Source organism: Schistocerca piceifrons, chromosome 2 (genome assembly GCF_021461385.2).
Source record: "Schistocerca piceifrons isolate TAMUIC-IGC-003096 chromosome 2, iqSchPice1.1, whole genome shotgun sequence".
NCBI lineage: Eukaryota > Metazoa > Arthropoda > Insecta > Orthoptera > Acrididae > Schistocerca > Schistocerca piceifrons.
Genome location: NC_060139.1, coordinates 463,760,210 through 463,787,497, shown reverse-complemented (window position 1 = coordinate 463,787,497; position 27,288 = coordinate 463,760,210). Strand labels below are relative to the sequence as shown.

Sequence of the window (27,288 nt, the reverse complement as noted above, 5' to 3'; positions counted from 1 at the left end):
ATTTGACAACCAAGAATTAAGGAAAAATGGTGGAAAACTGATTACTTAAGCACAAATGATTGTTTTTATGTATTCGTCATAATTTCCCTTAAAACCAACTGAAAGCAAAATAGTTGAAGTATCTCTACTTTTACTATATTTAATCATTTACCGGTGAATCTGACAAGCAGTACAATAACGTTTATCTGCAAATATAAGATGAATTCCCTCCCTCACGTGGTAATTATCCCCAGTGTTTGGGGAACTTTGTGCTTGCGAAGTTATTAAGTATGTGCGCGTGAAAATAATCGCCGTGTAAATTACGTGTCACTTTGCCGTTAATAAATATAAATAAAACTCCACCGATGGCGTTGCAAGCTCGGTTGAGAAAGGATGAGATGCGGAGGGGGAGGATTAACACCTCCTTAAAAAACCCTCTGTTCTCCGGCCCGGTGATAGTACCTAGTGCGGTCCGCTTGTTAGTTTGACGTTGGAGACCTCAACGGCAGTGAAGACGGTGATGAAAATCACTGGTAGGGCATAACTGGCGCTGAGGAAACCTTGGTTTTAGCGGCAATGCGAAAGTTTTTTTTTTTTTTTTTTTTTTGGTCATCAGTCTACTGACTGGTTTGATGCGGCCCTCCACGAATTCCTTTCCTGTGCTAACCTCTTCATCTCAGAGTAGCACTTGCAACCTACGTCCTCAATTATTTGCTTGACGTATTCCAATCTCTGTCTTCCTCTACAGTTTTTGCCCTCTACAGCTCCCTCTAGTACCATGGAAGTCATTCCCTCATGTCTTATCAGATGTCCTATCATCCCGTCCCTTCTCCTTATCAGTGTTTTCCACATATTCCTTTCCTCTCCGATTCTGCGTAGAACCTCCTCATTCCTTACCTTATCAGTCCACCTAATTTTCAACATTCGTCTATAGCACCACATCTCAAATGCTTCGATTCTCTTCTGTTCCGGTTTTCCCACAGTCCATGTTTCACTACCATACAATGCTGTACTCCAGACGTACATCCTCAGAAATTTCTTCCTCAAATTAAGGCCGGTATTTGATATTAGTAGACTTCTCTTGGCCAGAAATGCTTTTTTTGCCATAGCGAGTCTGCTTTTGATGTCCTCCTTGCTCCGTCCGTCATTGGTTATTTTACTGCCTAGGTAGCAGAATTCCTTAACTTCATTGACTTCGTGACCATCAATCCTGATGTTAAGTTTCTCGCTGTTCTCATTTCTACTACTTCTCATTACCTTCGTCTTTCTCCGATTTACTCTCAAACCATACTGTGTACTCATTAGACTGTTCATTCCGTTCAGCAGATCATTTAATTCTTCTTCACTTTCACTCAGGATAGCAATGTCATCAGCGAATCGTATCATTGATATCCTTTCACCTTGTATTTTAATTCCACTCCTGAACCTTTCTTTTATTTCCGTCATTGCTTCCTCGATGTACAGATTGAAGAGTAGGGGCGAAAGGCTACAGCCTTGTCTTACACCCTTCTTAATACGAGCACTTCGTTCTTGATCGTCCACTCTTATTATTTGTTGTACATATTGTATATGACCCGTCTCTCCCTATAGCTTACCCCTATTTTTTTCTGAATCTCGAACAGCTTGCACCATTTTATATTGTCGAACGCTTTTTCCAGGTCGACAAATCCTATGAAAGTGTCTTGATTTTTCTTTAGCCTTGCTTCCATTATTAGCCGTAACGTCAGAATTGCCTCTCTCGTCCCTTTACGTTTCCTAAAGCCAAACTGATCGTCATCTAGCGCATTCTCAATTTTCTCTTGTAAGCAGCTTCGATGCATGAGCTGTTAAGCTGATTGTGTGATAGTTCTCGCACTTGTCAGCTCTTGCTGTCTTCGGGATTGTGTGGATGATGCTTTTCCGAAAGTCAGATGGTATATCGCCAGACTCATATATTCTACACACAAGCGTCAATAGTCGTTTTGTTGCCACTTCCCCCAATGATTTTAGAAATTCTGATGGAATGTTATCTATCCCTTCTGCCTTATTTGACCGTAAGTCCTCCAAAGCTCTTTTAAATTCCAATTCTAATACTGGATCCCCTATCTCTTGTAAATCGACTCCTGTTTCTTCTTCTATCACATGAGACAAATCTTCACCCTCATAGAGGCTTTCAGTGTATTCTTTCCACCTATCTGCTCTCTCCTCTGCATTTAACAGTGGAATTCCTGTTGCACTCTTAATGTTACCACCGTTGCTTTTAATGTCACCCAAGGTTGTTTTGACTTTCCTGTATGCTGAGTCTGTCCTTCCGACAATCGTATCTTTTTCGATGTCTTCACATTTTTCCTGCAGCCATTTCGTCTTAGCTTCCCTGCACTTCCTATTTATTTCATTCCTCAGCGACTTGTATTTCTGTATTTTTGATTTTCCCGGAACATGTTTGTACTCCCTCCTTTCATCAATCAACTGAAGTATTTCTTCTGTTACCCATGGTTTCTTCGCAGCTACCTTCTTTGTACCTATGTTTTCCTTCCCAACTTCTGTGATGGCCCTTTTTAGAGATGCCCATTCCTCTTCAACTGTACTGCCTACTGCGCTATTCCTTATTACTGTATCTATAGCGTTAGAGAACTTCAAACGTATCTCGTCATTCCTTAGTACTTCCGTATCCCATATCTTTGCGTATTGATTCTTCCTGACTAATGTCTTGAACTGCCGGCCGAAGTGGCCGTGCGGTTGAAGGCGCTGCAGTCTGGAACCGCAAGACCGCTACGGTCGCAGGTTCGAATCCTGCCTCGGGCATGGATATTTGTGATGTTCTTAGGTTAGTTAGGTTTAACTAGTTCTAAGTACTAGGGGACTAATGACCTCAGCAGTTGAGTCCCATAGTGCTCAGAGCCATTTGAACCATTTTTTTGTCTTGAACTTCAGCCTACTTTTCATCACTACTATATTGTGATCTGAGTCTATATCTGCTCCTGGGTACGCCTTACAATCCAATATCTGATTTCGGAATCTCTGTCTGACCATGATGTAATCTAATTGAATTCTTCCCGTATCTCCCGGCCTTTTCCAAGTATACCTCCTCCTCTTGTGATTCTTGAACAGGGTATTCGCTATTACTAGCTGAAAGTTGTTACAGAACTCAGTTAGTCTTTCTCCTCTTTCAGTCCTAGTCCCAAGCCCATATTCTCCTGTAACCTTTTCTTCTACTCCTTCCCCTACAACTGCATTCCAGTCACCCATGACTATTAGATTTTGGTCCCCCTTTACATACTGCATTACCCTTTCAATATCCTCATACACTTTCTCTATCTGTTCATCTTCAGCTTGCGACCTCGGCATGTATACCTGAACTATCGTTGTCGGTGTTGGTCTGCTGTCGATTCTGATTAGAACAACCCGGTCACTGAACTGTTCATAGTAACACACCCTCTGCCCTACCTTCCTCTTCATAACGAATCCTACACCTGTTATACCATTTTCTGCTGCTGTTGATATTACCCGATACTCATCTGACCAGAAATCCTTGTCTTCCTTCCACTTCACTTCACTGACCCCTACTATATCTAGATTGAGCCTTTGCATTTCCCTTTTCAGATTTTCTAGTTTCCCTACCACGTTCAAGCTTCTGACATTCCACGCCCCGACTCGTAGAACGTTATCCTTTCGTTGATTATTCAATCTTTTTCTCAAGGTAACCTCCCCCTTGGCAGTCCCCTCCCAGGGATCCGAATGGGGGACTATTCCGGAATCTTTTGCCAATGGAGAGATCATCATGACACTTCTTCAATTATAGGTCACATGTCCTGTGGATACACGTTACGTGTCTTTACTGCAGTGGTTTCCATTGCCTTCTGCATCCTCATGTCGTTGATCATTGCTGATTCTTCCGCCTTTAGGGGCAATTTCCCACCCCTAGGACAAGAGAGTGCCTTGAATCTCTATCCGCTCCTCCGACCTCTTTGACAAGGCCGTTGGCAGAATGAGGCTGACTTCTTATGCCGGAAGTCTTCGGCCGCCAATGCTACAAACTAAAATCCAAACGCCTTTGTTCCCGTATCGGGCGGCATTTGGTCAGCATTAGTACCCCATGTGAGGGGTGGCTGTAATAACACTCTGGAGTCTCTGTTTTAGATGTGAATTGGCACGTACCAGTTCCCCAACAAGAAGATCAAATAGTTTATGCATGACGGATATTTCTGCAAATGCAACTACCCCAGGAGGTAAGCTACGAAGGAAATCCTGCATCGCAGGAACTGGTGCAACCAGCCCATCATAATCCTAGAGCAACGTGCAAGGTAGAGAACTCACAATATTCTGGAACCCTACAGGAAAATCAAGAACAAAGAGGAAATTCTTATTTGGCATCTTAAACAAATATTCACTTTTGAAAACAGAGAAAGAAAAGCTGATATTAAAGTATTAGACGAATAGAAAATACTACTTTTGGCTCTTCAAGAAGCTATATCTATTGATGATAGAATCATAGGGATACAGGATTCTGAATGGAAAGAAAGACTAGAATCCAATGGGAAAAGGCATTCCATATCTAGGAACAGGACTCGTGGTAAGCAGAACAATAGTTAATTCGGTCATAGGTTCTTATCCTGCAAGTGAAGGGCTCTCAATTCTTTCTGTTCTCTTCTACCTTTACAAACTGCCTTGTTCCAATAAATGAGGACACTAAAGGGAATACAGAAAAAGAGGAAAGCTTCTGGGAATCACTGGAACACGAACCATGAAAGGTTCCATTGAAGAACGTTAAAATTGTACTAGGGAATTTCAACGTGCAGACTGGAAAGGAAATAAGACGGAGAATTCGCCCTAAACAACCAAGAAAAATATTTGCAAGCTACTTCAAGTTGTTTTTAAATTGTGAGAAACCAAAACCAAAATTTCAAGAACAAAATCGAGGATGCGCTTACACAAACTCAGAATTAAAGTGTCATTAAAGGTTTGAAGAATTATAAAGCCCCAGGGGAAGATTTAGTGAATGCTGAAATGTGGAAAACTGCAATTGTTGGAACAGTCAAGAAGCTACATGAAATCTTTCAAAAACTCTGGGGAACAGAAGCTATACCATAGGATTATAAGACAGCATTAATTCACCCAATCCACAAAAAAGAAGAGAAAACTGACCCCAACAACTATAGAGAAATTTTCCTCCTTGCAATGAGTTACAAAATTCTTTCAAAAGCATCACAAAACAGAGAGGACAATCAACTGGAACAGTAGAAGAGTCCAAGGAGATTTTGAAGTAGGTCGATCCTGCGTGGAACAAATTTTTAATCTAAAATTTGCAATCAGAAAGTGCAAAAGTGAATTTTTAGGCGAAATCTCCAAGGTTTTTGTGATAAAACTTGTGTAAGGCAAGGAGATGGATTGTCCCCACTGCTTTTGAATAGTGTACTAGAAAAGAAGAAGAAGGAATTAAAAGAACAGCTGTAGGGGGAAAAGGGGATAACCTGTGTATTTATTGTTTGGTTTTGCCGACGATCTTTTCATCTAGCTGAATCTATGAAAATGCGACAATGCAGATGAATCTCCTACAGGAGACAGCTTGAAAAGCGGGACTATGAATATCTTCTGAATAAAGAGTATATGGCAGATGCGAAGGAGCCACCAAAATACATGGAAACTGATAGTGAGAGAATAAAAAAGACTACAAAATTGAAATATTCATGTGAAATAATACAACCAGATGCTTTGAACAAAGAAGCTAACTTAATGACGACAGGAAACCGGAGGTGGCTACTCAGTTAAGAAAGAATCTGCATAACAAGGAATCTATGTCCATAAACGCAAAACTCCGACACTACAACGTGTTTATTAGAACAGAATTTCTTTGTGCTTCAGAATGCCTTTCGTTAAATAAAGTCAGACAATTAGGTGACATAGAAAAGAAGGAAACGAAATAATCAGAAAAATGTTTGAGTCAAATATGACAAACGGAAATTAAGAAGTAATACATAAGTTTATGAAAAACTGGAATGAATGAGGAAGAGAAGAGTTGTATTCTATGGACACCAAAAAGGTTAGATGAGAATAACAAAAATGATTTTAACGTTTTTGATAGAAACCCAGGAACATAAATGACATGGACCAACAAAGTTACAGCAGGCCTGAGGGGAATGGAAGAAAATGGTTTTGCAGAAAAGGCAGCTGGAACTTAAAATAACGAATTTGTAAGAGTAAAGTGTACATAAGAGGGAAGTAGAATCCAAAAGATGCTAAACACTGTTACTTGTTGCACGTACCAGTAGGCAGCATTTTATCCCCTACTTTCCTTACACGTATGCTTTACTGCTACAAATTGGTGTTTTTTTATCATTACTTTCCTGAAAAAGCACTTGATCACCAGCAAAAGACGAAAGATATCCTACCTTGCATTTGATCTGCTGCTGTGGAAATGGGTCTGTGCTCTACATTAACACCAGGGACGTAAAAATACAATTTTGCACCTGAAGATTATGGCATGGACCTTCTAAACGGGTTGTGAGAAAATAAACCAGTGACTGCACAGTAAACTTTTATTTCTAACAGCTTGGAATGTGTAATCACTTTCATTCTCACAGTTCAACAATTAGTTTGACCATTTCTTGGGTAACGAGTAATCACAAACTTATTCTTGGCGTGTCTTGTCCAGAATATGCAGCGTCTTCAAAACAAGTAGAGTACCAAACACATGTGCACCACAATTCCACCTATTTTCCCTACTTCTCCATAGATGGAACATAGCTCTTTAGGTGTAGGTAATGATTTCAGTGCACCAGTAAACTACTTATCGTAATCACCGTCACGAATGCTGGAAACGTCCAACACCTCCGATCAGTATAACAGTGGTAGTGGCGGAGGACATACGGTTGTTGTTGTTGTGGTCTTTAGTCCTGAGACTGGTTTGATGCAGCTCTCCATGTTACTCTATCCTGCGCAAGCTTCTTGATCTCCCAGTACCTACTGCAATCTACATCCTTCTGAATCTGCTTTGTGTATTCATCTCTTGGTCTCCCTCTACGATTTTTACCCTCCACGCTGCCCTCCAATACTAAATTGGTGATCCCTTGATACCTCAGAACATGTCCTACCAACCGATCCCGTCTTCTGGTCAAGTTGTGCCACAAACTTCTCTTCTCCCCAATCCTATTCAATACTTCCTCATTAGTTATGTGATCTACCCATCTAATCTTCAGCATTCTTCTGCAGCACCACATTTCGAATGCTTCTATTCTCTTCTTGTCCAAACTATTTATCGTCCATGTTTCACTTCCATACATGGCTACACTCCATACAAATACTTTCAGAAATGACTTCCTGACACTTAAATCTATACTCGATGTTAACAAATTTCTCTTCATCAGAAACGATATGCTTGCCATTGCCAGTCTACATTTTAAATCCTCTCTACTTCGACCATCATCAGTTATTTTGCTCCCCAAATAGCAAAACTCCTTTACTACTTTAAGTGTCTCATTTCCTAATCTAATTCCCTCAGCATCACACGACTTAATTCGACTACATTCCATTATCTTCGTTTTGCTTTTGTTGATGTTCATCTTATATCCTCCTTTCAAGACACTGTCCATTCCGTTCAACTGCTCTTCCAAGTCCTTTGCTGTCTCTGACAAAATTACAATGTCATCAGCGAACCTCAAAGTTTTTATTTCTTCTCCATGGATTTTAATACCTACTCCGAATTTTTCTTTTGTTTCCTTTACTGCTTGCTCAATACACAGATTGAACAACATCGGGGAGAGGCTACAACCCTGTCTTACTCCCTTCCCAACCACTGCTTCCCTTTCATGTCCCTCGACTCTTATAACTGCCATCTGGCTTCTGTACAAATTGTAAATAGCCTTTCGCTCCCTGTATTTTACCCCTGCCACCTTTAGAATTTGAAAGAAAGTATTCCAGTCAACATTGTCAAAAGCTTTCTCTAAGTCTACAAATGCTAGAAACGTAGGTTTGCCTTTCCTTAATCTTTCTTCTAAGATAAGACGTAAGGTCAGTATTGCCTCACGTGTTCCAGTGTTTCTACGGAATCCAAACTGATCTTCCCCGAGGTTGGCTTCTACTAGTTTTTCCATTCGTCTGTAAAGAATTCGTGTTAGTATTTTGCAGCTGTGACTTTTTAAACTGATAGTTCGGTAATTTTCACATCTGTCAACACCTGCTTTCTTTGTGATTGGAATTATTATATTCTTCTTTAAGTCCGAGGGTATTTCGCCTGTTTCATACATCTTGCTCACCAGATGGTAGAGTTTTGTCAGGACTGGCTCTCCCAAGGCCGTCAGTAGTTCCAATGGAATGTTGTCTACTCCGGGGGCCTTGTTTCGACTCAGGTCATTCAGTGCTCTGTCAAACTCTTCACGCAGTATCGTATCTCCCATTTCACCTTCATCTACATCCTCTTCCATTTCCATAATATTGTCCTCGAGCACATCGCCCTTGTATAGACCCTCTATATACTCCTTCCACCTTTCTGCTTTCCCTTCTTTGCTTAGAACTGGGTTTCCATCTGAGCTCTTGATATTTATACAAGTCGTTCTCTCATCTACAAAGGTCTCTTTAATTTTCCTGTAGGCAGTATCTATCTTACCCCTAGTGAGACAAGCCTCTACATCCTTACATTTGTCTTCTAGCCATCCCTGCTTAGCCATTTCGGACTTCCTGTCGATCTCATTTTTGAGCCGTTTGTATTCCTTTTTGCTTGCGTCATTTACTGCATTTTTATATTTTCTCCTTTCATCAATTAAATTCAATATTTCTTCTGTTACCCAAGGATTTCTACAAGCCCTCGTCTTTTTACCTACTTGATCCTCTGCTGCCTTCACTACTTCATCCCTCAAAGCTACCCATTCTTCTTCTACTGTATTTCTTTTCCCCATTCCTGTCAATTGCTCCCTTATGCTCTCCCTGAAACTCTGTACAACCTCTGGTTGTTTCAGTTTTTCCATGTCCCATCTCCTTAAATTCCCACCTTTTTGCAGTTTCTTCAGTTTTAATCTACAGGTCATAACCAATAGATTGTGGTCAGAGTCCACATCTGCCCCTGGAAATGTCTTACAATTTAAAACCTGGTTCCTAAATCTCTGTCTTACCATTATATAATCTATCTGATACTTTTAGTATCTCCAGGGTTCTTCCATGTATACAACCTTCTTTCATGATTCTTAAACCAAGTGTTAGCTATGATTATGTTGTGCTCTGTGTAAAATTTGCCATTTGTAATTTTACTTCTGTCCGAAACAGGCTTATGTCTGTTGAAGTTGTTTTATTGGTCTTGACGCCGCAGCTGGGCTACGACATTTTTCATTTATTAGTGTGTGTGACTTCTGAAGAAGGCTATATTATTGTAGCAGAATCCATGGTCAAGGTTTAAAATAAACATAATTTAGTACAACTGTGGGCTGTATTTCATTCGAGACAACCTCCGATGACTCTTGTGCTCCTCCTTACTTGTTACTCCTTACTTCTGGTTTCCTTTTTCTTCCTTTCCTGCTGCCCAGCAAAGAACACGTAAAACCTTCTGATACTTGTTCTTCAATCCAGTCCGCGGTTTCTTTCCATTCCTTATCTTCTTGTTCATTTCAGATTCTTCCATCTTATTCTTCCAGGACATGCACGCCTATTCTCTTTTAGTATAGCGTTACCCAAGCCTGACTTTACAAACTAACGCGATAAGATTCTGAAAGCTGAACTGTTACAGTTAGAAAACTAACCAACGCAGTGATACGTAGAAAGACGGGTTTTAATAACATGTTGAGATAAAAGAAAATGGAGTAAGAATTGTAAGCTTGCCATCTTATTTTTACTATGCTAAAAATAACAACAACTTGTCCTATTTTATTTCCCTCAGACTTACGCAATCCATGCCGTCATGTTTAACTCGAGCTTCGAATATCAGATACGTACGAATACCCGTTACGCCAGATTGCTGAACAACTCGTTAGATGTATCTCACTTTGAGTATGGTCAGCGCCATGTGGGATAATAGAGGGAGAAATTAGTGCACAACAATATATGCTGGACATAAGGACTGTGCCATTCAAGTGTCATAATTTATTTTGAACTTATGTAGGTCCTTCTCGCCAGTTCGGTATTGGCGATTACTCAAAAGGACGGATCCAATGTAATTAATTTGTATTTAATGAATTACAAATCTGAAATGAATACTTTATATACCTTTGGAAAAAAAGAGGATCTAAAGTTTCGTTTACCGCCGATAGAATGGTAACGAGTTGTAAACGACAGCGATCGTCTTCGCGCCCGTTGCCAGCCAGTGCGCATCAGTCGAAAGGCGGCACCCGTGCACCAGCACACGGTGCTTCGAGTTTTGAAGAAGTTAGCGAGCAGTTTCAACACAGAGGGCATTTTATCTTTGATTCTTCCACCTACTAGGAAAAGCCCCAGGCGTTGCTTCGAGCAACTTCAACAAACTGGTCGTCTCACCAAAGGTCGAAGCACGGGCCGACCGCATGAGTCAAAATGAGAACATGACCAGCAGGAGGGAGATACACTGCTGAATTATAACCCGTGTCTGTCAACTTAGAAACTTTGTGTTCATCTGTATATAGATTACTCATATGCGATTCACATTTCGTGAATATTAATTAAACTGGATCCGTGTTTTTGGAATAACCATTTAGTATCGCTTGTTGGTACTTGTTTCGTTAAGTAGCTTGGACACCCTTTCCGGACCGAGCTTTGACCATATGTGAGACTCAGTATGTGCTGTGTGCTTTCAGATATTCCGAGGAGCATTTGTATTACTCGCATCTTTCTTTGATGACCACGTGAGTCTCACGTTTAACTAGGAGGTTATATAATAAATGTACATGTTAAGTATTTGGCATTCAGTTTTACAGGTATTTAATGCATTTCTAGTGTACTCCATCGATCCACTTTAAACATATTAGTATTTGAAGGTATCACACTACCTTGTCCCTATGAGTTAAGACAGGCATCGCACAGGCTGGTTCATAGTTCAGGACAGCATGTCTCAACAGAAGCTCATGAAATGGCTAGAATAACTATAGATGTACGCCTATCATTTTCCCCGAGAGAATTACTTATAGCCGCTTAGTTTCAACCCTGCCAGCAGCTATCCGCCATTTTACAGATTTCACAGAAGTTCACTTACATACCTCGTAGGCTGAGCATCCCTAGAGCAAAAGATATTTCGGAGACATCCCCTGGCCACAGCTCACGGGATTTCGGTAGCGCATTATTTCTGTAAAGTGGAATGTACGACAGTGTGTTGATGCGAGGGTGTCAGTGACAGCAGTGCGGTAAATGTTAGATAATCCTGTTATCACAAGGATATATGCTGTTCCACTGTCTCCGACATTAGACAATTTATTGCTGTTGTTCAGGATGGATGAGCTACAAACAGTTTTAGCGCCCATTAGCAAGTTTATGCACTTTTTGTGTGGGTCTACCATAAGAGTTGAGGTTACAGGGATTACTGAAGAACTGTATGAATTAAAACGACGAATTCGGAAATAAGTTGTTGATATCCTCAGATGCTTCAGTGAAGAATGGTAAATCTCTGGTTGTAATAAGTCCGTTTCATCTTCGCTTATTTCATCATTTCTCATATCGTTCCATCACGTACATACCGGTATCTGATACATTTCTAGGTCATTAAAAAACTGGTGTACCAACGTTTTTGCTGACACAAAGATTAGCGATGGAAAAGTCATCTTAAGCGGTTTCTCTTACCATAAGTTTTAAGGGATAGCGTGGTGCGTTGCCATTTGTTTCTAGGATTTCTCGGCGTCTGCCTTCACAGCGTGCAGAACCTCAGGGTGATACCGACTGGCAAGGGTCATGTAAAAAATCTGATTCATTTTGTTGTTTCCATTCGCTTTTTATTGTAGTCTAATGTTCATCCAATCCAATTTGTAACGTTTGTTAAATCGATAAACCAACCATTAAATGTACGTCAACGTGGGAATGACCAGGAGTCACATGTCATTCTAAGAGGGGTAGAAATCCTTTTCAAGGCTCATGAGCTATATTGAACCTATGAAGGTGCTTCTTGCTAGTATTGTGAAAAATATAGTTCTTGGTTGGAACTGTTTTCTCCACAATCATGGAACATTTGGCCAGGACTTCGCGTTTTCCGGCTGAGTATAAATCATTTTATGTTCTCATAAGGTTAATATTCTGAAAATGGGCTACGCACAAAAGATGTACTCAGAATTCACACGTGTCCACATTTGCAGATTAAAACTGAAGAAGCTGCAAAAAGACAGGAATTTATGGAGATGGAACCTGGACAAGCTGAAAACAGCAGAGGTTGCAGAAGGTTTCAGAGGGAGAATCAGAGAACGAGTGACAAGAACATGGAAAAAGAATACAGTAGAAGATTAATGGGTAGCTCTGAGAGATGATATAATGAAGGCAGCAGAGGATCAAGTAGGTAAAAAGACGGGGGCTAGTAGAAATCCTTGAGTAACACAAGAGATAAATTTAATCGATGAAAGAAGAAAATATAAAAATGCAATAAATGAAGCAGGCGAAAGAGAATACAAACGTTTAAAAGATGAGATCGGCAGGAAGTGCAAAATAGTTAAGCAGGAGTAGCTAGAGGACAAATGTAAGGATGTAGAAACATACATCACATGGGGTAAGATAGATGCTGCCTACAGGAAAATTAAAGAGAGCTTTGGAGATAAGAGAACTAAGAGTATGAATATCAAGAACTCAGATGGAAAACCAGTCCTAAAAGAAGGGGAAGCAAGAAGGTGGATGGAGTATATAGGTCTGTACAAGGAAGATGTACTTGAGGACAATATTATGGAAAGGGAAGAGGGTGTAGAGGAAGATGAGAAGGGAGATACGATATTGTGTGAAGAATTTGAGAAAACACTGAAAGACTTAAGTCGAAACAAGGCCCCGGGAATAGACAACATTCCGTTAGAGCTACTGATCGCCTTCGGAGAGCCAGCCACGACAGAACTCTTCCATTTAGTGAGCAAGATGTATGAGACAGGGGAAATACCCTCAGACTTCAAGAGGAATATAATAATCCCTATTCGAAAGAGAGCAGATGCTGACAGGTGTGAAAATTACCGAAAGATCAGTTTAATAACTCACGGATGCAAAATACTAACGCGAATTCTTTACAGTTCAATGGAAAAACTGGTAGATGTCGACCTCGGGGAAGGTCAGTTTGGATTCCGGAGAAATGTAGGGATACGCGAGGCAATACTACCCTACGACTGCTCATAGAAGAGAGGTTAAAGAAAGGCAAACTTACGTTTCTAGCATTTGTAGACTTAGAGGAAGCTGTGACAATGTTGATTGCATAACTCTCCTTCAAATTATAAAGGTGGCAGGGGCAAAATACAGGGAACAAAAGGCTATTTAAAATTTGTACAGAAACCAGATGGCAGTTTAACAGTCGAGAGGCACGAAAGGAAAACAGTCGTTGAGAAGGGAGTGAGACAGGGTTGTACCCTATACGCGATGTTATTCAGTTTGTATACTGAGCAAGCAGTAAAGGAAAGAAGAGAAAAATTTTGAGTAGGAATTAAAGTCCAGGGAGAAGAAATAAAAACTTTAAGGCTTGCCGATGACATTGTGATTCTGTCAGAAAGAGCAAAGGACTTGGAAGAGAAGTTGAACGTAATGGACAGTATCTTGAAAGGAGGATATAAGATGAACATCAACAAAAGCAAAACGAGGATAATGGAATGTAGTTGAAATAAATCAGGTGATGCTGAGAAAATTAGATTAGGAAATGAGACGCTTAAAATAGTAAATGAGTTTTGCTATTTGGGAGCAAAATAACTCACGATGGTCGAAGTAGAGCGGATATAAAATATAGACTGGCGATGGCAAGGAAAGCGTTTCTGAAGAAGAGAAATTTGTTAACATCAAGTATAGATTTAAGTGTCAGGAAGTCGTTTCTGAAAGTATTTGTATGGAGTGTAGCCATGTATGGAAGTGAAACGTGGACGATAAACAATTTAGACAAGAAGAGACTAGCTGCTTTTGAAATGTGGTGCTACAGAAGAATGCTGAAGATTAGATGGGTAGATCACGTAACTAACGTGGAGGTACTGGAAAGAATTGGGGAGAAGACAAAATTGTGGTACAATCTGACTAGAAGACACATTCTGAGGCTCAAAGGATCATCAAATCAGTACTGGAGGGGAGCGTGAGGGGGAGGGGGAGTCGTAGAGGGAGACCGACGGATGAATAATGTAAGCGGATTCAGAGGGGTGTAGGTTGCAGTAGGTACTTCGAGATGAAAGGGCTTGCAAATGATAGAGTAGCATGGAGAGCTACATCAAACAGTCTTTGGACTGAAGATCACATCAAGTGTTCTTCACTCTGAGATTCTCTTGACTTTCGTAATTCCTGTTGTTGTCAAGTTGGCCTCATGTTTGACTAGGAAGTAATACAATAAATTTATACATGGAGCATCTGTCAGTCTGATCAGCGAAGATTTTGTATTTCTCTTGTGTTCTAAAACTACTCAACACATGTATAATTATATTATAATGCAGTCTCCCACCATATTCACGTGGCTCAAGTCTAGCACTAGCACTAACGTTCTACGCTCTGTCTCCTGTATAGACGACATACACTTTCCCTCCCAACACACCGACGTCGAGCATTACCTTTCCTGCTAGCGATCTTACATGCCCCTTCCGTTTCTTATCAGTTCGCAACGTTACATCTGATTGTTAATCGACGTGACTGTGTGAAGCACCACATTACTAAAGCTATATTCAAACGTTAGTGTTCTTCTGCATTAACTTACATTTTGCTGTATTTATAGCAAGCTACCTTTCATGGAGTGCCCCTCAGTGCTACAATTGACTCTGGTTTACTGGTTGGTTTGGAGTGAAAGGTACTGAAATTCAAGGTCATAAGTCCCTTTGACTCTCGTATTACAGCCTCTGTGATATGTTGTCAGCAGTAAACGACGTATAGGAATACGAGATCTGAGCGCAGCTTCCACTAATATGTACCCGACAGTACGTGGCGACACTTCGCATATAACCCCTTCTGGAATTTCAACGTTTCTCATCCGTTTTTTCGTCAGAGACATCAGAACAATCCTAATGTTCTCGGGGCGTAGTCCTCTGGAAAGACCCCTACTTTGACTTTCTTGCCACACTGTGTTTAGATTCCATCTCGTCACAAGTGGTTTTGCAGACAAAGTACTACAGCCAACTGTATGTAATCTGTCAGCATAATGCCACCATGTCCTACATCTAGATCTACACACACACACACACACACACACACACACACACACACTGCGCAAGCCACCATACGGTTCATAGAGGAGGGTACAACGTACCACTATCACTACTTATTTCCTTTCTTGTTCCGCTCACAAATAGAGCGAGAGGGAAGCGACTGTCTATAACCCTCCGTGCGAGCCCTGATTTCTCGCATTGCATCTTCGTGGTCCTTACGCGAAATGTACGTTGGCGGAAGTAGAGTCGATTTGCAGTTGGCCTCAAATGCGGATTCTCTAAATTTCCGCAATAGACCCTCGCAAAAAGAGCGTCGTCTTCCTTGCAGGGATTACCGTTTGTGATCACAAAGCATTTCGCATTACTTGCGTGCTGATCGAACCTCCCCGTAACAAATCCAGCAGGATGCCTCTGAATTGCTTCGATGTCTTCCTTTAATCGATCTGGTGGTGATCGCAAACATTATTTATTTGTTTGTTATTTTCTTTTAGGCTGTTATCTACGTAAGCAAACACTCGAACAGTACTCCGCAATGCGTTGCTCTAGTTCTGTACTCCGTCTCCATTATAGACGAACTACACTTCCAACAAGACGCAGTCGACCATTGCCTTTCCTATTAGCGCCCTTACATGCTCCTTCCATTTAGTATTAGTTTGCAACGTTACGTCTAGATGATTAATCGATGTGACTGTGCGAATCATCACATTACTGATGCTGTACTCGAACGTTACATGATGGTTTTCCTTACTCGTCTGAATTAACTTACGTTTTTATATATTGCGAACACGTTGCCATTCAGCACACCCACTAGAAATTCTGTCTAGGTCATGTAGTATCCCCCTAGTCACTCAAGGACGACACCTGCCCGTACACCAGAGCGTCATCAGGAAACAGCTGTAAATTGATGTTCAGCCTGTCTGCCAGATCAATTATGTACGCAGGGAACAAGAGCGGTCCTATGAGACTTCTCTGGGGCTCTCCTGACTGTACCCCTGTCTCTGGTGAACACTCGCTGTCGATGACAACGTAGTGGGCTGTGGTACTAAAAAAGTCTTCGAGCTGCTCACCTGTTGTTGTTGTTGTGGTCTTCAGTCTTGAGACTGGTTTGATGCAGCTCTCCATGCTACTCTGTCCTGTGCAAGCTTCTTCATCTCCCAGTACCTACTACAAACTACATCCTTCTGAATCTGTTTAGTGTATTCATCTCTTGGTCTCCCTCTACGATTTTTACCCTCCACGCTGCCCTCCAATACTAAATTGGTGATCCCTTGATGCCTCAGAACATGTCATACCAACCGATCCCTTCTTCTAGTCAAGTTGTGCCACAAACATCTCTTCTCCCCAATCCTATTCAGTACCTCCTCATTAGTTATATGACCCACCCATCTAATCTTGAGCATTCTTCTGTAGCACCACATTTCGAAAGCTTCTATTCTCTTCTTGTCCAAACTGGTTATCGTCCATGTTTCACTTCCATACATGGCTACACTCCATGCAAATTCCTTCAGAATCTATACTCGATGTTAACAAATTTCTCTTTTTCAGAAACGCTTTCCTTGCCATTGCCAGTCTACATTTTATATCCTCTCTTCTTCGACCGTCATCTGTTATTTTGCTCCCCAAATAGCAAAACTCCTTTACTACTTTAAGTGTCTTATTTCCTAATCTAATTCCCTCAGCATCACCCGACTTAATTCGACTACATTCCATTATCCTCGTTTTGCTTTTGTTGATCTTCATCTTACAGCCTCCTATATCCCTGTCTGGGAACATAATCCGTAAGCTCGGACCCTTGTCAACAGCCTTCAGAGGGGCTCCGTGTTAAAAGCTCGCCGGAAAACTACGGTTATGGAATCTGCCTGTTGCCCTCCATTCATGGTTTGTGGGGTATCATGTTAGAAGAGGACGAGCTGATTTGTCGCATCGAGTGCTTTTTAAATTCGTACTGATTTGTGGACAGAAGATGCAATTGCAGCTCATATTGCTGAAGAAAACCATTCAGTGAGAAACATTGAGAACAACTTAAAATTTTTACATCTAACAGAAAAAGGAGCCACTATGAATATATTAGAAGAAACTGAGATACACGAACACAAAAACAGCACCCCAGACTATATCCTTAATGAACAAACAGTGTTAGCTAACACCCCTTTCGTGAAAATTTTCCATAAATATTTTCAACCCTCCAAAGCAAATAATATTCCTACGCCTATCTGCAGATCAAGTAGCAAATTTATGTTCCTACAATTCTCATGATGCTAAATGTAAATAAATAATGTACTGTCTTACCTATACAGTACTCAAAAGTATCAACTTTGTAATTAATGTAACAGTATTCGCTCTAAAACTCACAAAATCAATATCTCTCTGTACTAGTGTAGAAGGCGTTTCAGTCGCATAAGTGAATTTATTATCTTTATCCAAACATGGGACATCTTCATGATGTGACGATATATTGTAGCATTTTTGTCAGTCATATGTTTGTAAGCATTTTGTATTGTATCAAAAGATGTGGTGTGTGCTAGAAATCTTTTCTGTGACAAATCTAAAGTGTTCAGTGAGAAAAATTTACGTGTGCAACGATAAGAATGCACTGGGAATGTATTCACATCTGTTGGATGAATGCAATGAAAACAAACACTCTAAACCGACATTTCACGTAAGTCACATCCCGGTGTAAATCTGTAACGCAACCATCCGTGTGGCGTGCTTATAATTATGTACTATTTATATTTTATGACAATCTATAAAAAAAAACATTGTAACGAGAAAATGAATCATAACGATTCGAAACTGGTAACGGTACCTTTTGAATAAAGGAACTGAAAATAAATTTGTGGCTGGTTGCTGTCTCAACACTATCAACATTTGTCTTCAAACAACAGCCACGGTCTCCAGCCATGTCATCATATGACAAAATTGCAAGAAGCTTTTCTGTCTCAACCAATTCTGTTACCTTCTAATTCAGCATGTGTTCAAGGATTCCGCAGTAACCGGATGTTACGAATATCGGCCTGTGACTGTGAGGGTCCGTTCTTTCACCTTCCTTTTATACAGGAGTAACTGGCGCTTTTACTCAGTTGTCTGGAACTTTGTCCTGGACGAAAGATTCGCGTTACATGCAAGCAAGTGGTAGCCATGAATATGACTGAAAGGTGGCGATAAGGTGCCTAGAACGTCGTCTGGACATTGTGCGTTGCGATCTACGTCTCCAAAAATCCATTCAAGTTAGACACAGTAGACATGATGTAGTTACGAAGGTCGTTCAATAAGTAATGCCACACTTTTTTTTCTCAGAACGTATTTTTTGTTAAGAGTCAGAATTTGGTGGCAATGTACATCAACATGTCTCGTCCACGTCCTCTTTTTCTACGTAGTCTCCATCACCTTCTATGACCGTACACCAACGTTGTAAAAGCTCTTGTCCCGTAGGCGTAGCCATGTTTCCGGCGCAAACTGGTGCACCCAGCTTTCGTGCCCCATAACGATCCGTGACAGAACGACCTCTCCGTCGGTCTAAAAACGCTCCAATGATTCAGATCAAATGGCCTTTCTTTGAATTTTGTGGTCCGCTGTGAGCATTCGTGGAGCCCATCGCGAGCACCTCTTTGAATATCTGAGAGTTTCGGTCAGTGCAGATGCACGTCCAATGCTGACCGACTACTGTAGAGACAATTGTCGACTTGTGATGCGCTAGTCGGCACGAATAATTGCATCTGCACGATTCAGCGTGTCTGGAGCAGTGGCTGTGACAGGACGTCCCGAGCGTGGCTGATCATGTAGCTCTGATTCTGCATTTCCTTATGCTGTAACTTTATTTACCTATCGCCCAACAGTACTTTCTTTGTATCCCGCCTGGAAGGCGGCGCGTGGGTAGGAGCACGAAAAGATAAACGCGTCGGTACTTCAAATACAGTTAAAGCACCTTTACCAGTGTATAAACGGTCGGAGGTTCGAATCCTGCCTCGGGCATGGATGTGTGTGATGTCCGTAGGTTAGTTAGGTTTAAGTAGTTCTAAGTTCTAGGGGACTGATGACCACAGATGTTAAGTCCCATAGTGCTCAGAGCCATTTGAACCAACCAGTGTATAAACATATGCAAACATATTACATAACTTTGCAATGAGGTGCGAAGCTCAAGCTGAGTGTCCCGGCCGTCTGCTCTTGATCAAATGGGCTGAAACTGGAGCGGAGATCGTAGAGCTCTCCCGCTCCGGCTAGAGTGCGCTGTCGTCGGTGACTCGTAGTGCCAACTTACGAACCTATGCCGTGGCATCGTTGCTATCGATACCACACTTTTATCAACTAAAGCATCGCCATACACGGCACTCAGACGTTTATGGATGCTCCCCGCGGTTTCTTTTTCTGCGCACGATAATTCAATAACAGCGCGCTGCTTGTAATGTGAGTCTTATGTAGACCGCATTTTGACGATGTACTACAGGTCTGACATCTGCCATAAGGGTTCGCAGTTTCACCGTCGCGCAGTACAATCATCAAACATGAAGCACCAATAAGACCGTTTGTCTGTGTATATTAATGCCTCTTTCAAAAAAAAAAAAAAAATGTGGGGTATTACTTACTGAACGACCCTCGTACGTCATCGTTCATCTGTAAGAATAGTTTTTCCTGTGTTAAAAATAAGCTCGCATAAGGATGAAATAATATTGGGGTATCAGTTTGGCATCATTCGGTCAAGATGTTCATGGCATAGCACTTCCCACTGCCCTCAGTGTAACTGTAAGCGATCGTTAATGTAGGTTGATTCTTACAAAGAAGAACACAGCAACCTGCCACTAGTGGCTGGTTGCTGTCTTCTTCTTTGTAAGAATGAACCTACATTATTTATACACAGCCACGGTCTCACCATGTCAGTTTTAGACAAAATAGCTGTAAGCGATCGTGTTCCATAGTGAGAGACTTTATGAAGTGCTCACCTGTATGGGACACCAGCAGACGGCGAAGATGGCGACCACGACGACGACCATGCGCGTGACGCGCTTCTTGCCGCGCCGGCTCTCGGCGGAGAGGTGGCCGCCAGGCGCCCCGGCGCGCCACAGCCGCATCAGCATGCGCAGGTACAGGCTCACGATCAGCAGCAGCGGCAGCACGTACGACGTCAGGAAGAAGCTGATCTGCAACACCACCGCCACAAGACACCCCGTCACTGCTACTGTCGTTCATCTTCAAAGTCTTTCATGGGCCACAGAGAGTGTTACATACACGAAGTTCTGAACCAGAAATAACTACCACGTTGGACCTTGAACGAAACACAGTTGCGTGTATTTTCTTCAAACATATATAATGTCCGTATGTGCGGACATTACGGACGGCGAACTACCCACTGTTCAGAGGAATGTCGTTAAACGTATTGCCAAATGCTCTGAGGTTGACGGACATCATTTTGAGCATTTTTTTTGCATTAATGTGGTATTTAGGTATTTACAGATAATCACGCTGTAACAGCATGCGTTCTCAGAAACGATAAGTTCACAAAGGTACATGTATCACATTGGAACAACCGAAATAAAATGTTCAAACGTACCTACGTTCTGTATTTTAATTTAAAAAACCTACCTGTTACCAACTGTTCGTCTAAAACTGAGACCCATATGTTTGTGACTATTACAGCGCCATCTTTCACAAAGCGACAAAAGTAGTCCAAGTAAAACATTCATACTTCTTTACGTACTCCACGAATATGTAATAAAAATGGGGGTTCCTATTTTAAAAAAAACGCAGTTGTATATATATATATATATATATATATATATATATATATATATATATATATATTAGAGATGTTTCTACTTCATTGGTGTATTTCTCTTATTTTCTAACAACACTTAGTTGTACAAGTCGCTATTTGATACGAGAGTTGAAAGGTATCTGTTGTTTCAGCCATCCTGTATCTGGATGAAGTACGGGATTACGGGAGAGTTCTTAGCTTCTATTTTCCGATTGCACTTTAATAAATTTCGATATTGCTACATCCGAAGTACTTAAATTTTCCTTTTGGTCCTTGGAAGCGGTAGATCGGCCACTGAACGGATAGGGCCACATGAGAACGTAGAATTTGAAAAGAAGAAGGAGAGTCAGTTGTACGAAGTCGGTCAGTCTGTTGTGGACAGATGTGGGCTGTCCTAAGGGGACTCGCGCTGTAAAGCAGTTCATGTTGTTGTGAGGTAGTTGGCACTGAGCGGTTGCACCTATGAAGTGTCTCCTATTCTGTGTTTGTAAGGGCAGACGGCACGGAGTCAGAAGAGGCCTTTTGATAGTCGTTTTTGTCAGACAGGCTGTAGTCTGAAAATTCTGCTGCCTTTCACTTTTTTTTCTGTTAACTTCCCGGCTGTGCCCATTCAGCCAACTCAGTAGTGGAATCTCAGTTGTGACGGTACGAATGTAAGGACAACACAACACGCACTCTCTGATCTCACTCTCTGATTCGGCCGGCAATCGATCCCGGGCCCTTGCGCTGACCGCGCAGCTACCGGGGCGGACCTGCCACTCACTTGAATAGGAATGAATAATATTGGAATTTGTAATGAGAGTGGCCACACCATCATACCTTGAGAGAGCGAGCTATATTTCTTAAATTAATTACGAAATGTGCAAACTTCTCCTCTGTTTTTATTCTGCTCAGCGATAGGAGATAAGCTGTTACTGTTTTCCTCACAGTTAGATGTTATATGTGGAGACAGTGTCACTGTTAGGTTTTCCAGCGAACCGTGTAGCAAAGTAAGAGAGTGAGATCAATTTACAGCATTCTGACTACGTTCACCTCCCATGTTTGATCCCCTATCGGAAGTTAGCAAGTCGTTGTTTCTGTCACCAAACATCGTTGATATTTCTGTGTTTTTTTTTAAATATTGTCGAACTGTCGACTAAAGAATCGAGCAGAATGTCACTGTATTAAGTGCAGCAGATGGTTTGAGTTGTATTAATCCGTATGAAGTTTTCTGATGATAATCATTTTAACAAATCAGAAGTTAACCTGAAATTTCCATTTTCACTATCTTAGTCAGACTGATGTTCCCGTCTCATGACGTTGTAAAATACACTGAAGCGCCAAATAAACTGATATAGGCATGCGTACTCAAATATAAAGATATGTAAACAGGCAGAATACGGCGCTGCTGTCGGCAACGTCTATATAAGACAACAAGTATCTGGCGCCGTTGTTAGATCGTTTATTGCTACTACAATGGCAGGTTATCAAGATTTAAGTGGGTTTGAACGTGGTATTATAGTCGGGGAACGAGCGATGGGTCACAGCATCTTCGAGGTAACGATGCAGTGGGGATTTTCCCGTATGACAATTTCACGAGTGTACCGTGAGTATCAGGAATCCGGTAAAACATCAAATCTCCGACATCGCTGTGGCTGGAAAAAGATCCTACAACAACGGGACCAACGACGAATGAAGAACATCGTTCAACGTGACAGAAGTGCAACCCTTCCGCAAATTTCTACAGATTTCAATGTTGGACCATCAACAAGCGTCAGCGTCAACTTGCGAACCATTCAACGAAACATCATCGATATACGTTTTACTCTTGTTCGCTGCAAGTAATACTGCAGACGCAGAGTTCTATGAGTCAGTTGAGAAACAGTTACTGCTACGCATCCAGTGGAGTGGGGGGGGGGGGGGGGGGGGAGGGGGAGGCGCAGTGTCACAGTGAGACACGCGACATGGTGCAAACAATACTAGGTATACCGGAATGCTAGTCATCGGTCGTAGATAGTTTTCTGTTGTCTCCTAACATGAACACGTGATTTGTAAACAAAGCCAGATTCGTCGAGAGCAGAGTTATGAATGAGAGCCAATAATGGGAAGAAGAAAGTGTAGGTACAATGCAGGTTCGAATACAATAAGGAGAATGGAATGACGGTACTTCACAGACATCCTGCGTCATCTATTATTTCTGATCCAACAACAACATGGTGTCATATTTCAACAGGACAACACTCGTCCAGACATGGCACGTGTCCCAATGAACTGTCTGCGTTATGTCTAGGTACTGCCCGTGCCCGCATGATCCCCAGATATGTCTTCGATAGAATACGTGTGGGACGACCGCTGACGTCAAATCCGTCTAAGTGAGTTCCCTGTAACTATCAGTCATGACCTGACGTCATATTTGATGGCTCCTCATACACCACACTGTACTGGAATGAATCCCGGATGCCTACCTGCGTCGCTGTTGCGAGCAGCTCGGCCTACTCGACGTATCCTTGGAAGTGATCGTCAACTTTCAGCTGTAGCTTCTCTGCGGCAAGGATGAACATAAAAAGAAGTGAAGAAAGGGTAATGGAATTTGCTCAATTAAGCTGCCTGACAAAGAAAGTGAAGCGCACAGAAGGGGAGGAGGAAGCGGAATGAAACTTCAAAGGTTGAGAGGTTATTTGATATTATTTTAGTGATTTACAAAAAACTTGTCAGTAGGAACCCACTTTTCAGTATGACGTTGCACCCTCTCTGGCCTGAAAGTACGCACTAATTCTATTGTAAAGTGTAATAAAGACGTTACATCCTCCCCTGACGCAAACTGGTCCTCAGCTTTTGACTGGTCCCTGATATCCTGAATACTTTCACTTGGACGGATTTGACGTCAGCGGTCGTCCCACACGTATTCTATCGAAGACATATCTGGGGATCATGCGGGCACGGCTGTACGTAGACATAACGCAGACAGTTCATTGGGACACGTGCCATGTCTGGACGAGTGTTGTCCTGTTGAAATATGACACCATGTTGTTGTTGGATCAGAAATAATAGATGACGCAGGATGTCTGTGAAGTACCGTTGTGCCGTCAGAGTTCTCTGTAACTATCAGTCATGACCTGACGTCATATTTGATGGCTCCTCACGCTATGACGCCAGGAATAACTCTTTCGTGCCTCTCCAAAACAAAGGAGGACTGGGACCTCTTACCACGTTGCTACCGTACATGTTGACGACCGTAATCTTGTTAGTTCGGAACCGCGATTCATCGCTGTACGCAACGTAACCCCATTCATCAATAGTCCATGCTTCTCATTGATGGAATCACTGCAAACGTTGCCGATTGTTTCGTAGTATTAACAGTAGCTTACACATGTCTCACTGATCCCCTAGTGTGGCTGCTTCTAGCCTCTGTCCAACAGTGCAAGATGAGCAGAATGTTGCATTCAGTCCATTACTTTTGCTGGACGGCAGGATGGCAGGCGCAAATATACTTGGTGCGCAAAACAATGATCCTTCCTTGTGGTCAGGCGTGGTCGATCGGACCCTTGACTACTATTACTCATGCTTTCACGTTGCCATGCAGTCCAACGTCGGGTGACTGTCACATCTGAAAACCTGTACATTACACTATGCGACAAGCCAAGCCCGCCAAATGGGCTTCAAACCTGGTAATGTAGTCAGTTGCTGACACACACGAGTAAGCTGCATGTTCGAGTCCGTAACAGTGATCATCAACATCTGACGCAGTTCAGGCCACTCATGTATGGTAACAACACTAAACACAAAGGATACAAAAGCTCTCTGGTGGCTGTTTTACCTGTCACAGGGAATTTGCAACTCGAATCATTTACATACCTGCCAATGGACTGTACGAAACGTACTTATATTGACATCCGATTATGTCTTATGGATACTTCGGCTTTTTGTTAGGTAGTGAAGACAAGAAGTAAGACAAAGTTGTAGCTGCTGACCCTCTCCATTTGGGCAGTAAAATAACTCATGATCGCCGAAGTAAAGAGGATGTAAATTGCACTCTGGCAATACCAAGGAAAGCATTTCTGAAACAGGTGGATTTATTAACATCTAATATATTCTTAAGTGTCAGGAAGACATTTCTGAAGGTGTTTACCTAGTGTGTAGTCTTGTACGGAAGTGGAACGTGAACAGTAAATACTTCAGACAAGAAGATAACAAAAAGATTTGTAATGCAGTGCTGTAGAAAAATGCCGAAATTAGACGAGCAGGTTTGACTACTAATGAGAATGTACTGAATCGAACTAGGGAAAAAGAAATTTAAACCGTAACGCGGCTGAAAGATGATAGGATACCTCTTGAGGCGTCAAGGACTCGTCAGTGTGGTAATGTAGGGAAGTGTATAGGAGCAGGGTACGGGAGGGATAAAAGTTGTAGAACGAGACCAAGGGTTGGTTACAACAAGGAGGTTCGAATAAATGTGGGTTGCAATAGTTCTGCAGAGACGAAGAGGCTTACATTGGATGGACTAGTGCTGAGAGGTCTAGCTAACCAGTCTTCTGACTAAAGACGGGGAATATATATATATATATATATATATATATATATATATATATATATATATATATATATATATATATATATATATATATATAACAAAAAAAGAAGGCAGGTGCCTAAGTTCTACTGTAAGCCAGGACTGCTAAATCAGGTAGGACATATAGCCTAAAATCAGAATGCAGGAAAGACATTCGCAAAGATAGATGAACTTAGGCAGGCAATATGAAGCCTTAATATGTTAAACGACTATCTCAAAATGTAAAGCGAACGAGTCAGAGTGAACCAATTACTGTAATGTTTATTAAACTTACGGAAATACGGTGCGAACTTATGCACCAACCCAATAGATGTTAGATGACGTCTGTTCATGACCTCTGCCTACAACGTCTGTTACATGTACACTATGCAGTACCGCACTGGTATACTGCATATGTCAGATTTTCCTTGCATGATGTATGTTACGTGTTTCTATGTTGTCCGGATAGACTTCGGTATTCTTGATGCAATTATGTTTCGTGGATAGCCAGCTTACTGATGTCACGAACATGAGTTTATCTGGTCTATATATGTATCTATTGAATGATGCCAATGGCAAAACTTCTTTCATCCATCTCGTTATACATCTTTTCTGTAATCAAACATACTGTATTTGTACTCTACGTCTACTGTTAAAGAAAAAAGGTAGCTTCTTTAAAGAACTCGATGTGTACGGCACTCGAGGTTGTCATGATGTATCTATTGCTCAGCATTAAGAAAATTAAAACGTCAGAGTGATGGTAGTTTTCTGAAAATGCGAACTAAATTTCGGCCACCTGAAGCTTCAAAGTTGCGTATCGGACAGCTGCGCATATCTCTTTCATAACTGGCGGCCAACAGGCACTTACACGTGAGGCGAGAAACTGCGCGCAGGCGGAGGTGTGGAGATATGAAACGGGCGAGTTTAGCGGGGCGGGAACTGGCGGCGAGTGGGTGGCTGTGGGAGGGAGTGGGGGTTGGACAACTGCTGCTGCTGCCTCTGTTCGCTGCCACTGTGCGAGCGAGCGCCCGCCTGCACCCACTGCCCTCATAACCGCCGCCCTGCCACGTTTCACAGCAGATTACGGGGAACGCCCTCGGCTACTTGCCTGCTCTCACAAACGCCTCGCCATCCGGCGCTGTTGTTTCCTAACTGACGGGCCAATCTCGCGGCAGGCTGTACAGATTTCTTAAACCACTACCGACTCACTGCTATCACCACAGCAAGGCTTTTTTAATTTATTTTTAATTACCCGCTATGTACACAGCATTGCCCAGGTACACATTTATTCCAGTTTTCTATTAGTCCTCCTTCCCCGTATCTCTGTTCATCTCCTTCCTTTGTCCTCCTTCTCTCTCTCTCTCTCTCTCTCTCTCTCTCTCTCTCTCTCTCTCTCTACCATTCTCCTTTTCCCCTTTTCTATCCTTTTCTCCTCCTCTGTCTCTATCCAATTGATATTCATCCACCCTCTCTATCCATCTCCTCCTCTCTTCTCTCTCTCTCTCTCTGCCCATCTGCTTCTCCTCCCATCTGTGTCCTTCGCCTCTTTACTCCTCTCAGTCTCTTCATATCCTCCTCCCCAACCCTTTTCTGTCCATCACCTGCACCCCAATAGGAGGCTGGCGGTTCTTACCTCCTCAGTATCTCCAGGTAGTAAGTAACATGTGTATCAAATTAGAGATGAAATCGATCCAGGGGTTTAGGAGGAGCTTTTTACCCGCAGCTTAACCTACGAACGCACATGTCATATTTCACGTATATTTAACATATTTCACACATATTTTCCCTGTATCTGTATCAAATTTCGCCTTGATGTTGCCAGTTTC

The 27,288-nt window shown here is 41.9% G+C and overlaps 1 protein-coding gene across 1 annotated transcript in view; it reads right to left on the bottom strand.

Moving 5' to 3' along the window:
- Nucleotides 1-26,513, bottom strand: part of LOC124775484 (allatostatin-A receptor-like) — a 58,466-nt gene extending 31,953 nt beyond the window's left edge. The window contains exons 1-2 of the mRNA XM_047250317.1: nt 26,331-26,513; nt 20,123-20,320 (exon numbers count right to left, since the gene is read on the bottom strand). Coding sequence (XP_047106273.1) covers nt 20,123-20,320; nt 26,331-26,513 — 381 coding nt within the window. The remainder of the gene's footprint in view (nt 1-20,122; nt 20,321-26,330) is intronic.
- Between the last annotated feature and the right edge of the window lie 775 nt (nt 26,514-27,288).